Raw genomic sequence first — 16,735 nt, forward strand, 5'->3', positions numbered from 1 at the left:
GTCTGTGTCCTGTCTCGCAGATTTTTCAGGATCTGGCGGGAGCCTCGAAAATGCATACCAGCAAAGATGCTGTTGGTGCCTGTTTGAACAGGGTGGTCACTCCTAGACCACAAGGGAGATTTCTTCCGTCTTCCAGTCGATATGGAATGTCGAAGTTCCAAGATATATGTTGCAGAGATTCGTCCAAGCTAATCTAATGTCCTAGGGACTGGGCTCCTATTCTTATAGTGGGTTTAGGGGTTGGACGAGCTCTAGGGTCCAGTTTGTGCCGGAGCTTGGGTAGAGTGCCCCAGAAACCGGTTTGAACTGGGAAATGCATGGAGCACCTTGTGTGCCCCAGGCAGAGTCTGAAAAGCATTCACTGAATGCAACCCACCCGGCCCCAATACACTAAAGCCTGTCTGGGGAGGTGCTAGCACCTCCCTGGACAGGACCTCCTGTTGTCCAGGCCTCCCCTGCTGGAGTTTCGACCAGCAGCAGGAGGGCAAACTCATGTCTGTGGCAGCAGCATCCATTTTGTGATGCTGGGGCTATGTTTAACTTTAACCGGGTGTACCAGTGTGTACATGTCTTTTCCCTCTAGAAGGGTGGAATACTACCCCTGCCTCTAGAACTGGTGGGGTGGGGTGGGGGGGGGATAGTATTCCAAAGTGTTTGACACCAAACACGACATGTTTTGATAAAGCCATACCAAAGTTAGCATTAACCGCAAGGATTATAATGCACTTAAGAGTATATGGTATGGCTATATCATAGAACAGCTATAAGGAGATGGTTCCGAAAGCTGCAGAGGGGCTCAGCTCATGCTAGGGCACCCTCTCACACAAAGCCAATCACTCTGCCTTCAGGATTGTCAAGGCCTCCCAGAGGAGTGACTTATAAGTTAATATGTGTCTATATGTAAAGGTAGATATAGGTATACTATATCTAAGTAAGGGGTACTTACACCACCTTACCCAGGCTGCAAGTGCAGACCTGTGGTGCCATTTTGGAAGGCTAACCAGGGGTGGCACAATACATGCTTCAGCCCCTGGTAGGCCTCTGGGGTACCTATGCCCTGGGTACCTAAGATACCATATACAGGGACTCATAAGGGTAACCCAGTAACCAATCTGGGATGTACCTAAAGTACATGGTATCAATTTAGAGAGAGAACAGCTAGGCTGTGGTCCTGATTAGCAGGGCCACAGCCAGACTAAAGTCGAAAAACCAGTGAAAAACAGCAAAAAGTGGGGGTAACCATAGGAAGCAGACCGTGCTCTCCTACAGCCGTCATAAGTGGAATCAACGCTAAAATGATGCACAGGGGAAGATGAGCGATGATGTAGGATGATAAACAGCACAGGGTAGGCATTGCATCTGGAGAATCCTTGCTACACTCTGGCCTTTTGTAGCACAAATACTGAAGAAGGAGACACCTTTTTGCTTTATGTCAGGTAAAATAGAAACTATCTTAACTTAGGTTCACATTCAACCATGACAGGCTTGTTGCATTGTTGTTATCATTTGCCAGGGTAAATTCAATTGGATTTTTGCAGCCTGGGCAACCGATTTTACAATTTTGCCAAAAATGCGACCGCTTACCAAGTATCCCCTGTTCATCTAACAACAGAGTCTCTCCTTCAATCATGCCTCGCACATTGGCTCGGCAGCTCTGACATACGCCGTGATGCCTGTCTATTTGCAGGCCCTAAGAAAACAAGTCAATTTAACCTCATGGGAATTTTTACATAACTTTTTCTTTATTCTAAATTCGGAGCCAAGCCCAAGCCAGTTGGCCAGGCTCCCGTCAGGATAACAGGCAGCTGGCCGGACAAGAAAGCTTCCCTGTTCCGTGCATAAGTAACATGAAACGTACTCAATGCATGCTGACTTTGAGACCTTTATTCTAAGAAACAGTGCTAATGAGCACATGCACAACACAATACAGGAAGCAGATGCAGCACAGACACCCTTGTATCCCCAGAGAAATGTTGGCCTCTGTCATGCCATAGCTACAGAGTAAATATTGAGGCGATTGCCATTATCTGAAAACCTGGATTTGTGCCATTTCTGTTTTTATACTCAAGGCAAGGGAAAACATTAAGATTCTGTGTGGTGTATCATATGTGGTATTTAGTATTTGTATATACTCATGTCACTCGACTACAAGGTATGACTGCACAGGGCCCAAATCTCAAAGCCATTTGAGTATTGGGCGTTCACAGGATGTAATGGCAAAATCTGATGTGAATAACTTCAGGTGTGTGATTCACAAAAAGCTAATTCTAAAGTGTCATAAGTGTTATAAGTAGATCTTTTCCCGTGGATGGGGAGCTGGAATTCGAGAAGAGAACGTCATGAGACACTAGAGAAAACAAATAAACATGGTCTTTGCGATTATGCAGAAGGAGAGGGACAAATTGTGCGTCAGGGTTGACTAAATTGTGCAGCAGGAAAAGGCAAATTATGATGCATAATACAGAATATTTTCTGATAGTATTACTTCATTATTTTGTCATTTACGCTAGTTTCCATTTCCTTGGTGTAGGTTGTACCTCAATTGCACTCTGGACCTGATTCTCAAAGAAGCTCAGAAACGTGTCTCCATATACCTACACATATGTTAGATTTGCATTTATGACTTGTTGTAATTTTATAGAGGATTTCTGGAGTACTATTTGGATGCCATGACAGTTTGGGCATCCTAGGAGAGGTTCTGGAATTCTTTCATGAAATGCAAGTTACCATTTGCACTTTTTCCTCAATATCAAACTATTTTTCTCACTAGAGAAACTGCTTCCCCCACATTACATCCAATCCCATATTTCATAGATATTTATTGAACTTGACCTGAATGGGGCCCCTCAAGGGGCCCCTGAAGAGGTGGGGGTCCAATGGAATGATGACATTGTGAGGCCGGGGCATTTTATGCATACCTATGGATCTGACACATTTGCCACGGAATCCATAATCTGCTGCATAATCTGCAGATTTTACCCCCAAAAATATTTTGTTTCTAGCTCAAATGGTACAAGAGTTTCTAAAATTGTCAACACGTGTTGCCGTGCAGTGGAAGGTCCTTATGCAAAGGTTGACTAGTAACCATTTTGTTGCTTATTACTATGCTTGCGTGTGAAATTAATGGTAAGGCATTGCCAATTTGGTATTAGAACAAATAACCCAGGTATAGTGAAAATGCTCAAACAGATTTAATTTAGGAATTGCACGACCTGGCATCCTTGGCATGGTTTTCCCCCTACTTTTTGCCTTCATATCTGCTGTTTTGCTGACTTCGTTTTAGCTGGCTTTAGAACTCTCTGCACTTTGCCACTGCTAACCAGTGCTTATGCTCTCTCCTCAAAACATGGTAGAATTGGCTTTTACCAAATCAGCATATTTATTTACTAGTAAGTCCCTAGTAAAGTGGCACTACCTGTGCCTAGGGCCTGTATATTACATTTTACTAATGGACCGGAAGCTGTGATTGTGCCATCCACTTAAATATCAATTTAAGCCTGTCTCGAGTCTGCCACTGCAGCCTGTGTAGGCAGTTTTAAACTGCTGTTTCGACCTGGTAAAATAAACCTTTTGCTTGGCCTAAACTTTCCTTTTAATACACGTCACCCATAGGATAGGCCCTGAACAGCACAGAGGGCAGGGTGCTGAGCATTTAAAAAGCAAGACATGTACTTTTTAGTTTTATAAGTCCTGCTAGTGAAAAACTCTTAAATTTGTTTTTTACTAATGGCCAACCTCTTCCAGCTAACATTGGAGTTACTTTGTTACATCTAATAAGTTCTCATTTCCAAATGGTACCAGTTAATGTTTGATGACTCTGAAATGTAATGAAATATCATATCCACTCTCAAAGTGAAGTCGGATTTTAAATTACAATTTTGAAAATGCCACTTTTATAAAGTTATAAAGCCATTTAGTGTCTGCAACATGTCTCTGGGTCACATGACTTGGTGTAACTGATGGTTGGGTTTTGTGTATTCCTCCTAGACACCCGCACACAATAGAGAGCTTAGGTGTGCCTGGAAGGGCCAACATTGGCAGGGTGAGAGGGCGGATGTAAGATGGACAAGCCAAAGAATTGGGAGACTCCATAAGAGGGTATCAAATGTGGTTTATTCCAAGTTCAATAGGTCCCATCCATCAGGAACAGCACCTCTCCATCAACTGTCTGTTTCACCTCCCAACGCTCTGTCACCCAGTACCATTCAATAATCATGGTTTCTCTCAAGCGCAAACATCAGCTTGTGAGATACCACAGCAGAGCTAAGAACAGCCTACTTACACTTGAACAGGCTGTATCCCTTTTCCACACAAAGGGCTACATACCCCTGCAATTAAGTCTGGACCAGGACAGGGAAGGCAAGATGCTTGTGGATTTCAAAGGGAAATCTCTATGAGCCAGATGTACGACCGTTTTCTGCAATTGCAAACGGGAAAGAGACCCGTTTGCGACCAGAAAATTGGTGTGGCCCATGTACAAACCCTATTTTGCGAGTCGGTAACCAATTACCGACTTGCAAAATAGGGTTTGTGACCCGATATTAGGAATAGGCATGTCAAGGACGTTCCTTCCTAAAAGCGAGTCAAAATGGTATGAACCATTGTTTTGCCACAGCATTAACAGTCGCAAAACACTCACAGTTTACCACCTACTTGAAGTAGGTGGTAAGCCACTCAAAAACTGGACAGGTCTCCAGGGGACTTCATCACCTTTGTGAACGGGTGAAAAAATATTTTCTAAGAGTAGGCAGTGGGCCCAGAGAACAGTGCCTGCCCTTAAAATATTAAACTGAAAAGTTTCCTTTTTCTTTTTTAAATGCATCCCATTTTCCTTTAAGGAAAACGGGCTGCATTTAAAAAAAAACTTCTTTATTAATATAACAGTCACAGACAGGTGGTCTACTGACCCCTACAGGCCACCATCCCTGGGAGTGCCAGCCATTCCTAATGGGGTCGCAAATAGCACCTGCCTCATTTCCGACCCCATGAGGACTCACTAACAGTTTAAGAGACACTGTTGTTAATTGCATTTTGAAAGTCACAAAGCGACGCAATTTGCGACTCACAAAATGTACATCTGGCAGTAGAAGCTTCTCCCACTTGAAAGGAAGGCCAAGGTATAAATATTGAGCCTCAGACACAAACTCATCAGTACACTTCTGGACTTGTGGATACTCTTCTAAGAAGGACTGATGTGCTGCTGAAGGGACTGCCACTCTGATGGAATGCTGCATTGATACATCGATCTCACAACCCACATCGGAACCGCCGCTGTGCAAAGCTTCACCACACAGGCTCTCAAATCACAAATCTATTGTTGATGGTAGCCTTGATGATGCAACAGGATTTCTTATCTCAGCCTCACAGCTCTTCAGAACCAATGCATTGCCTCAGCTTCACAACCCATCCTCGACATGGGACCTTGCCACACTCTACAACCACGATTTAAGGTATTTTGGTTCAGCGTGCCTACCAGAGTCCCTGTAAGTGGCCTACGCTCCAATGCAGTTGGCCTGAACTTGTGTCTTTGTCAAAGTCTGGTGCAATCAGCTATGTTTTGTTGGCACTGTTTTCACCAAAATTTTAAAATTGCATATCTCCAGTTCTACCAATTGGAATATTGTTGTTTTGGACTTGTTGTATTTATTAAATGCTACTTTATTATTCTAAATTGATGTGGGATTTTCATTGTGTTGTGTTTTTACTTTATAATTGTTTGAAATGCTGCTTAAAATTTTTACACATTGCATCTAAGTTAACCCTGACTCCTCTGTGCCCAGCTACCAGAGGGGTGAGCACAAGTTAATTTGGAGTTTGCTTGTGCCTCACCCCGACACGGATTGTCATGCCTGCTTTTAGGGTTTTCACCTCCCTCAACCAGTAACTCAGTTTCTTACAGGTATACACATTCCACTGTGTTGTATGAGAATCAAGATGCTTGAAAGAAAATTCTTCAAGCTCTTAACTTTGTTTGTGACCTAGTGTCATTCATTAAAAAAAAATACATGTGAGATATAAATAGTTATGACTTTCATGAAACCCAATTTAGATTTTGTCAGACAGGGTAAATAAGAAGGAGTACCCTGTTTAACAAACCCTATGTTGGCCTGCTTCATGTAGACCTTAAGTTTTCCATCAATGGCGCTCCCATTGCCCCTATCAATGGTGCCCCCGTTGGCTCTATCAACGTAAAACCTATTACGATGACCTGATGAAGTAAGGGCAATCAGAGGAAGGACCCAGTTTAGGGTGGGCAGTGCAATGTCTTTTTTCCTGTCTGTCACCTCCAAGGGACAGAAAAAAAGAATGATGTCACACCCTAGGAGAATAGTTTTTGTTGTTGTTCTGAATCTCCTGTTTTGAGAGTTTGTTTCAAAGAAACAAAACATTTAAAAACTCCAGTGGTGGCCATCGACCAAAACCTTTGTACATTGAATGAAACCCAACATCAATATCGTTCCTTTCCTAGTACAGATATTACTGGTAAGGAGAAAGAGGCCATGTCCTGTTCCATCCGCCAAACCAATAATCAGGCACAAACTCCAAAACTGTGGGAGCGACAGGAAGAAAACAGTCATGCGGTGAATTATGTCACAGTTATTTAAGTTTTCATCTATCCACCCACACCTTATGATTCCAAAGCATATCAGACCTGCACACATTCAAGCATCTTGGACCTGATTACAATCAGACTGAATAATTCTGACCTTGTGTAAATCTGTCTCAATCACAATGTAATTATTGGGGGTGATAAAGTCTGCGCCACTGGAAAAAGGCCCAGTAATTATTAGGAAATACAGATTTGGTGCAATAAGCTCCAAAATCCACATGTTGTACCTCATTAGGGGGTAAAATTGTGAAAATATGCTATTTATAATGCTCAATCATTTCCGAACCCTATGTATCAGGTTTTATTGGGAGCGATAAATACCAAACACATCTCTTATAATGCCACGCTCATGTTTATTATCAATCCAATTCAGAAATGAAAATAAATTAAATGTCTGTTTAATTGTTGAGGGCCTGAAGAAGGGTGCACATCTTGCTAGTGAAACAAAGGATCAGGCAATACTCATATATTAATGCATTTTTCCAAATACAAAAGGAGCACACTGTGCTTTCAAACACATATACCCATAATGGTAGCTGTTTTTACAGTATGTATGTATGTATGTATTGCATTCTTATATAGCGCAACACAGTCAACCAAAGGGTATCCTGGCGCTTTGACTGAACATAGCTGACACACACTCACAGGGATCACACTACTCTTGGAAATAAATAGGTCTTCAGACTTCTCTTAAAGGATGGAAATTCGCCCTGGCTCCTCAATGGTAGCGGGAGAGAATTCCAGAGTTTAGCAGCGGAAAAACTGAAGGAGCGACCTCCCATCCTTGACCTCTGAAACCTGGGAACCGTTACCAGGCATGCAGAGGAAGAACGCAGGATTCGGGGGGTAGAATACCAAGAGAACAGTTTCTGCAGCAGGGCAGGTGCCTGTCCATGCAAGGCTTTAAAAACCAAACACGATGCTTTAAAAAAAAATCCGTTGCTGGACAGGCAGCCAATGAAGATCAAGCAACGCTGAGGTAGAGGAGGCAGTGCACGGATGAGAGAGTGCCAGCTTGGCTGCCATATTTTGTATGCGTTGCAACTTACCCACCAGAGTTTTAGGCGCTCCCAGAAGCAGTGCGTTGCAGTAATCCAACCTGCTTAGAATAATCCCCCGCACAACCTCTAGCCTGTACTGGGAGCATAGGAAGGACTTTGCGTAGCATACGGAGCAGCATCATACATGTAGCTACGGTCTTATTGGCAAAGGCATCCAGTTGTAAATTGGGGCCAAACATGACCCCCAAGTTGCGAGCAGACTCCGCTGCTGTCACTGCCCCCGAGAAGGAGGTGGGCCAGAAGCCCTCTGGCAGGGAGCGTGGGACGCGGTCGTTAGAACAATACAACACCTCCGTTTTAGACCCATTAAACTGGAGAGAGTTGAAGCACAGCCAGTCCGCTGTTGCTGTCATACATCGGTGAAAGGTCTCTAAAGAAACGGCCTCTTTACCTTCCAAAGAAAAGACTAATTGAGTATCGTCGGCATAATTAAATACCGAGATACCGAAAGAACTTATCAATTGGATTAGGGGGCGGAGGTACAGATTGAATAGTATTGGGCTGATGGCCGAGCCCTGGGGCACACCCTGCCCTACTTTACGAACACCTGATCTAAAAGGAGGCAATGCCACCACCTGCTGTCTATTGTGAAGGTACGAGACTAACCAGTCCCGTGCCAACCCTGTTACCCCAGCCTCCTCCAGTCTCCTGATAAGAGTCGAGTGGCTGACCGTGTCGAACGCGGCCGACATGTCGAGCAGCACTAAAAAGGCTGCCCAACCAGTGTCGACCCGCGAGCGAAGTTTGTCCAACACGACCACCAGTGTCGATCCCCTACCATGCGCTGGCCGAAACCGAACTGGGCCACGTCCAAACAGATGTTATCTTCCAGGAATCTGGACAGAGACTGGGTAACCAGCTTCTCCATGATCTTAACCGGAAAAGGGAGCAGCGAGATAGGCCTATAGTTCGCCGAGCAGGTGGGATCTAGTGTGGGCTTCTTCAGGAGGGGGGACAACACCGCCAGCTTCCAACACTCGGGAACCATAGCGGTGTTAAAGGACTGAAGACAGATGGAATACAGTGGACGAAAAAGTTCCTCCTGGAAAAGTTTCCAGAACTTGTGAGGAAGTGGGTCCATTGGTGAACCCGAAGACACGATCTGTGCCAGTTTGCAGAAATCATCAAAATGAGGGAGGGAAAAGCAGCTCAGCTGAGGCCGGTCAGACGGAGGCACCAAAAGTTGAGAGTCCGGCATAGAAAGTCCACTCAAGATGGTAGCGATCTTGTCTTCAAATGCAGCTGCCAGAGAGTCACATAGAGCCTGAGAGGCTGGGATATTATTCATGGCGCATGCTGTACGAGAGAGGTCGCTAACAATCCTGAACAGAGTCTGCGACTTATTTGTCGCCTGATTCAGCGTTTCCTCAAGATAGGTAGCCTTTGCACACTTAATCTGTGCTTTATATTCCATCAAAGCATGCTTAAAGTTAAAAATGGCTTTCACCGGGTCTAAGTAATGCTTCCTCCAAGCCCTTTCTGCCCGCTTGCATCGCTGCTTCAGCTGCAGAAGATCGTTGGAGTACCAGGGCTTAGCTCGTTTCTGTCTGTCCCTTGACCTGCAAAATGGAACCACCTTGTCCAGAGAGTTTGAGATTTGCTGACACAAACTGGTATAGCTTTCTTACGCATTACGCCCAATACATACCCGCCGGGAAGTAGCATTGGCAGAACCGGGGTTTTTAAGAGTCTGGACCATGGTCTACCCACTTTGATAGGCCTCGATCCTGCATCGTTCAAAGAATCCACCGGTAGGTAGAGAGAGAAGGAGACAAGTGCATGGTCCGTCCAACACTGGGGGATTATATCATTCACCATCACCTGCGTAGTATCCGCAAAGACTAGATCCAAAATATGGCCCCTCAGATGGGTCGTGGAGAGTACCAACTGCTGCAGCTGAATATTGATGCAGGCCTGGCATAAGTCGCTATAGGCAGTATCTAGAGGCCCATTCGGCCACAGATTAAAGTCTCCCAAAATTAATAGCCTTGTGGAAAATGACCAAAATTAGGTATATATAAGCGGCGTTCATTCATGTTCACCACAGCCACTGTTGAAAGTAAAGTGAGAATCGTGAAACAGTGGCCACGCCATCTTGTCCCTTTTAGGCCCCATCATGCGCGTAAGTGGCAGCCATTTTGTGTGTCGTGGCCTCTTTGCCCACTGCCAACAGCCTGCGTGTCTCTCCCCCTCACTCCTCGGCCTTGCAAGCATTCCCCCGTGCCCCGACAGCCCCCGGTCTCTCCTGCTTGGGCCATAAGCGCACCTCTAACGCAACCCTGTCTCCGAGCCATATCCCGTGCTGAACCCCCTCACTCTTTCATCTCATTCAAAGAACAGGCCCTTTTGATAACCTCTTCCTCCCTGCCCGATTGTCCGGCCTGATCCCAGGCCATCACCTAGCCCAACAGATGCAGTTTATTGCCCCCTACAGTAGGACCTCGCCTCGCATCAAAGGAGCGGGGATTAATCAATGCTTTCGCACCCCGAAGATCCGACCGATCACACACATCCCCGTTCCCAGCGGAATGTCCCGCTGCGCGATAACCACCACATGCTGAGATCGGGGTGGGAACTCTACTGTAGATATGTGTGGGAACGGGTCTGGCCCGGGGATTCCGAGGATGTCTTTTCTGTCCTTCAAAGAAACATTACTGATGTCATAAATGTAATAAAGCCATAAACTTGTGTATAAGAGGCCAGGCCTCAGAGATGCGGTTAGAGCACCTCGAGAAGATACCCTGTTGTCTGATTTGACGTGTTCTGCTCCGTCTGACTAAACTCCTGTTTCCTGCCTTCTGTCTCCAGCGCCTGCCTCTTTGTTTGGTAATCTCGAATGGTATGAGAGGCGGCTAACGCCGGGCAAATACTGAAGGGTTCTTGGTCGAATTCGGCCCTACCTTTTAACAGCCTGGTATGGGAATTAGAGAGATCATAGATGAGATCAATCAGTTCAGACAGAGTCGAAACTGTATTACCCGGTGGCCTATAACAAAGAACCCCAGATTGTAATACTCCTTTCTGTCCATTAAAAGAAAAACCCATCAGTCCGAAACCCTGCACCTCCTTAATCTCCAACTGAGTAAGGGCTAAAGTCTCTCTAAAAATAAATCCTATTCCTCCACCTCTGTTCTTCAGGCGGGGAATATGCCTAATTTTGTAGCCCACTGGACACGCCAGTCCCAGTTCTACATCGCTATCTGCCCGCGTCCAAGTCTCCGTAAGGAAGAGCACATCCAGCCCAAAAGACTTGATAAGAAGAGCGATCTCGGTATGATGCTTACAAAGGGACCGCACATTAAGTAGGCCACAGGCAAGCACCTCCGACTTACGGATAGCAATGTCCTGCTGTTCACAGAGCGATAAGTCCGGCCTAAGCTGCATAAGTTCTAAACTGGAATAAACTAAGCGATGGGAGGCAGGAGAGGCAGCAGAACCGGCCCTAGGCTCGCCCGTTGCGTGAACGGGGTGCAAACGGGCTTACCTCTGGCGCAGCTCCGGCGCGCCTACGACGCGCCCGCTGCGCGCCAACGCTGCGCGCTTGGGAGTCGTCCATCTTAAATACCGTAGATCGCGAGAGTCCTGTGAGGGCAAGCCGCTGGCCCCTCACCCAAGATGGCGCCTAGAAATTATCACCTCCTAGATGCCCACACCCAATATGGCGGCCAAAAACGACGTGAAGCGTTCCCAGTGAGCCCAGGTGTCCCTCTGTCCCGCAAAGTGCGGGTGCCAAACTATTACAGTGCAGGTAAGCTCTACCTAATTCCCCAATGACACTACAAGAGCTAAGGCGCCAGCGTCCTGTACTCGCGCAGCGCGAAAATTGTAAATGCAATTATGTTTTTAAAAAAAGTTAAAATCAAGACAATCAGGGAAAAAGCAATAGCGGGTCACGCAGCGCGCAGCCAGCAAGTAAGTGTTCTATAGATAATCTATATTGCTACTTCATGTTCTAGAAACAGCATTGAATGATATGTTGTACATCACTGAGAAGCTATCAACATAGTTATAGTGGAACGTAAAAAGGGTCAAGACACCCTACATCAAGGTTGGCATATTACTTGTAAAGAGCCACCAAATTTACAGAGGTACATTGTCATTGCCAGACCAGTGATTATGAGTGGAAGACACATCTTGATAATAGAATGAAGGAGCTATTGTCAATCAATCAATCAATCCATCATTGTATTTCTAAAGCATACTACATACCCGTGAGGGTCTCAAGGCACGGGGAGGGGAGAGGGGGCTGCTACTGGTCGAAGAGCCAGGTCTTGAGGAGTCTTCTGAAGGCCAGCAGGTCCTGAGTCCGTCGTAGGCTGGTGGGGAGGGCGTTCCAGGTCTTGGCGGCGAGGTAGGAGAATGATCTGCCACCGGCAGTGGTCTTCCGGATACGGGGGACTGTGGCGAGGGCGAGGTTGGCTGAGCGGAGGTTTCGGGTGGGGGTGTGGAAGCTGAGTCGGTTGTTGAGGTATGTAGGTCCGGTATTGGTTAGTGATTTGTGCGTGTGGATGAGGAGCTTGAAGGTGATCCTCTTGTTGACGGGGAGCCAGTGCAGGTTTCTCAGGTGGGGTGTGATGTGGCTGCGTCGGGGGACGTCGAGGATCAGTCGTGCCGAGGTATTCTGGATTGGTTGTAGTAGTCTCTGGAGCTTGGTTGTTGTTCCCGAGTAGAGGACGTTCCCGTAGTCGAGTCTGCTGTCAATGATACTACCAGCAGAGTGAGCTTCTCTTTGGCAAGGAATGGAAGCACATATTAGACTTCTTGAGACCATCCACCTTCCAGTAACAAGCCCACAACTTGGATCTAGACTCCACCAAAGTACCAGTAGCCAAAGCAAAGGAGCAAAACAAATCAAAAGCAATGTCAATCAGTAAGGAAGGCTGGATCTCCATCTTAGCTAAGAGCAAAACACAATTACTGCCACCCTGGATTAGAGCATAGAGTCAATGGAAACTTTACTAAGGAAATAGGATGTGTTGGTTGCATATATTGTCCATTGCAAGGCGAGTGAGAGGCCAGAAAAAGTACAATGAATCGCAGTATTCATACATCAATCTGCAATGTCAGAATGCAAAGCACCCTCAGGAGTCATGACAAAATGCCCCTCAAGATTAGCTAACATGAATCCACTCTCTCTACCTGTGTAAAGTCCATCTCAGCTCCCTTCAGAAGAGAAAGTGGCCACATATATTTGGAGACAAAAAGCTTATTGAGACAACACTGCTCATGAGGGATTGAATACATTACTGGCAAATAGATAAGAGCAAGAGGTCAAACTAATATACCAGACCCCACTATTTGACTCTGCAGCAGAAGCACCAAGAGTAGCTCTAAGATAACACAAACGTGCCGGCAGGTCCTCAGCATTGACATATTAGCTTTTAAAGTGAGGGTCCAATTCTCTTTTCATGTAATACCACATATAGGCCATCTGCCAGCTTAAGATCCTTGCAGTATGCCTTGAATTTGAAAATTGCTTCTAGAAATGAACTGACCCCTTTTTTCTCATTATTTGAGGCACATCTGTGTCTTGCCTAGTATTATCCAAATGTATGGAAGCAAGGAAAAGCTAGCTAGGAGTCTGTAATGCTCCAGTCTTTCAGGTTGTTAAGGAAGGAAGAATGCTGAAGTTCAGTATTAGACATCTCAGAGAAATAGGACCAGCAAATCTTAACAAATCACTAAACCTTTGGGTCAAATAGTTGTGCCTGAAACACAATGAGAGCTAGAACGTCATACCAGTTATACATTTCATATGCAAGAACATGTCTTTGTCATTTGCTGACATGGTCCTCAGGTGCAGTAAATCCAAAATAAATAAAGAAGTGTGAGGGAGATATAGGGCAACCTAATGTACTAGGCTGTGAACTGCACAACTTCATCAAATAACCACTCTATTGTTTTAGATATCAGACACCCCCTTCATTCTTAAAAACAACCAAGATTGACCACTGCAGTGATCTAAGCACACGCTTTATCAGAACGTTTTCTTCATTTTCACAATTTATCACGGCAAGGAACAGCAGAGGTTATGTGAGGCAATGAATATTTTGTTGCCTGTGACACATTGCCACTTGAGAGACCATTGATTATAAAAAATCTGTGTGAGCTTCCAAAGAAGGCCTCTCTCTGTGACCACGTATATGGCTCCCAACATTAGCGTTTCAAACAAAAAAGGGGAGAAAGATAAGAACAAATCAGAGGAGCTCGTCCTCCTACCAAATGTACAAAAACTAAAAAGAGTGCAACTGTTAGTCTGAACTAACCCCCCACAAGATTAAAGAAAACAATAGGTGTTCTTATATAACCTTTACTCTTTGGTGGCGTGCCTCAACATCAGGTCCATACCATTCTGCTGTGGTATGGGGCGTGCTGCGACCTACGTGTTACGTGGAAGCATGTATTGGTTCAGGTTCAGAATAAGTGTTTTCAAACTCAAAGGAAACTGTATTGCCTTTTAGATATAAGATAATACCTTCCTATTCATTCATAAATATATACAACCACAATCTATGTACTAAACCATATATGTTGAGATGAGTATGATGTGGTGAAGTTGAAAACAGTCGAATTTCCACACATTCTTTTAATACTCACGGCACAGACTTGATGACCTCCAGTGGACAACCACACCATTCTGAGCGCAAATATGTGCATATGCTGCTATTGAGTCACAGAAACAAGCACAGTCTCCAATGGATTCACAAGAGCAGGTATCGTATGTGCAAATCTCCCAGTATGGCTCTGGATTCACCTAAGTGTAAAGTAATACCATATATCAAATTCACTCCCACCTGGATTTTGAAGTTTGTACTTTTGAAATGCAGTTCTGTGTATCCAGGGGTTGATTCAATAGCTCTATACTTAAACACATTTCGATTTATTACAGAGATCAGTCCACTAAATATTTCAGGTGTACTGTCTTTGTATCATTTAATTACCTAATTTTATCCAATGTGGATTCAAGCAACATTTGCAAAACTGATAAACTTTGAGTTATTGATTGTAGGGACTTAACCATCCATCTAAGATCATTGTTGTGATAGTGGGAACACATAATCTTGACTAAATGGAAGAGCAAGAAAACTTTGGATGACTTTTTGTGGTTATCAAACCTCAGAAGAGACCTTGTATTCCAAAAGTCACAATTTACAGAAATATTGTGCTGCGTTGTGCTGCGTTGGATGATTGTATGGACTTTATGAAACAGTTTATTTATAAAACAATACTAATGGAACATAGTGTATTTGTGTTTTCCTTTACCTCTCTCCCACCCTCCCTATTATACAGGTTTGTTATATGTTTTATGATTTATAGAAGTGTTATGAATATCCTCTGTAACTATACCTCTTTCAAATAAAAAAATACTTTCAATTGCTTTAAATATAACACACTGTATTGGACATGAATGTCTTGCATTTGTTGACTAAAAATGTAAAGCATAAAGCATAATAAAACTGGCAATAAAGCAAGCATGGTTATTTCTACTATTACACATATTATCAGTTCATAGCTTATATTTATGAGTTCCATTTGCTAAAGTAAACCGCCGTACAGCATACCATGTTCGTGCTGTTGAAATAAGAACTTCAACTATGAACCTCACGCCATCTGTTAATGTAATGAGTAAGTACGTGGTGCGTATTTAGCTTCATTAGGGTCTGTCAATGTGCTGATGTGAGATCATCTAAGGAGTGGTAGAGCATTAGATTTTTGGGTGCTCCATTGAAGACAATGGAGTGGCTGGGGACCAGTAAAGGCTGGTATACTTTTCTTATCCAGCATTCCAATGCTTGTTTTTGTGTTTCTCACTTTTTAATTTAGAGCATTCTACCCTCAGTGGGTGGAATGTTCTAATAGCCGTATAGCCTTCTGCCTCGGGCTACACCAGTTGTTAAAGGCCCTCTCTCTTGTTATAGGCCCACAACTGTGTCTTGGGCCTAGAACTCTTGTTCGGGGCATTTAACAACCAATAAAGCCCCCAGCAGTGTGTTATAAGGCTATATATTCTCCTTTTCTACACAACCCACCGAGGGAAGCAGAGACGCTTCGAGCTCCTTGAATGCTACAACGCGGTGGTTGTGCCTTAAACGAACATTCGATTTGAACAAGCGCCATCTTAACTACAAAGGTGGAGAGAAGGGAGGGAGAAAAAAAGAAGAAAAGCGTGAAGAGTCGGCAGTAATCCTGATCCCTTCAGCAAGCGATATCTAGAACTGACCAGAGATTGTATGCCTATAACGGAGGCAATTTCCAGATAAAGCCCGTTTACACCCGACACCTGATCTTGATACGATTCATCACCCGACATTGCTGTTCTCCTGCCCGTTTTCTTTGGAAATCATCACTGGATACAGACGACCAGCTCTAATAATTACAACGCATTGTGTGGACGAAAATGTCGGAGAGTGCTTGACGTTTCCCTTTTCTCTAAAATCTTTTTTTTTTAAATGGCCGATGAGAAATAGATGCAGGTAGAAGTAAGGTGGAAGCAGTGAACATTGTTAAAACAGATATCACATACCTATTTCAGATATAAAAAGGAAAGGTGCCTTACTCCCTCCATCAACTCCGAACAACTGTTTCAAACTTTGTTTTAGAAAAAGTGGCTGAATATTCATCTGTCCTGATGAAGACAAAAGACCTTGTCGAAACGCGTTGACACACACAGCCCTATTCTTCATAACCAGAGACTTAAAAATAAGGAACAAAACTTTTTAAATTAAATTGCTATGATTTCATAAGATGTGTTAAAAGAGAGGTCACACAAGGAATCAATAGTTTTTATCGCTTATATTGTGTATACAAATCTATATGTTTTTATTGGAATTAAAATCATCTTTGTTGATATCATTTCAGTCCATTGCACTATTTTTATTATTAATATTTATACAATTTATATAATATGCTTTTCTAAATAGCCTTTTTCTTGTACTGTAAGTCTGCCTGGGTATATACCCTTACATAAAAATTGTTTTCCCTGACCCAGGAGTCCTATCCCTATCAGGGGGTCCTTGATACCTACAAAATAAGGCTATATAAGAACACTGGAATGTTGTGAGCT

The 16,735-nt window shown here is 44.1% G+C and overlaps 1 protein-coding gene across 1 annotated transcript in view; it reads right to left on the reverse strand.

Annotated features, from left to right (window-relative positions):
• VWF (von Willebrand factor) overlaps positions 1 to 16,735 on the reverse strand; it is a 1,169,185-nt gene that overhangs the window by 629,084 nt on the left and 523,366 nt on the right. The window contains exon 25 of the mRNA XM_078673989.1: positions 14,269 to 14,425. Coding sequence (XP_078530115.1) covers positions 14,269 to 14,425 — 157 coding nt within the window. The remainder of the gene's footprint in view (positions 1 to 14,268; positions 14,426 to 16,735) is intronic.

The sequence above is a fragment of the Lissotriton helveticus genome, chromosome 1_1 (assembly GCF_964261635.1).
Source record: "Lissotriton helveticus chromosome 1_1, aLisHel1.1, whole genome shotgun sequence".
NCBI lineage: Eukaryota > Metazoa > Chordata > Amphibia > Caudata > Salamandridae > Lissotriton > Lissotriton helveticus.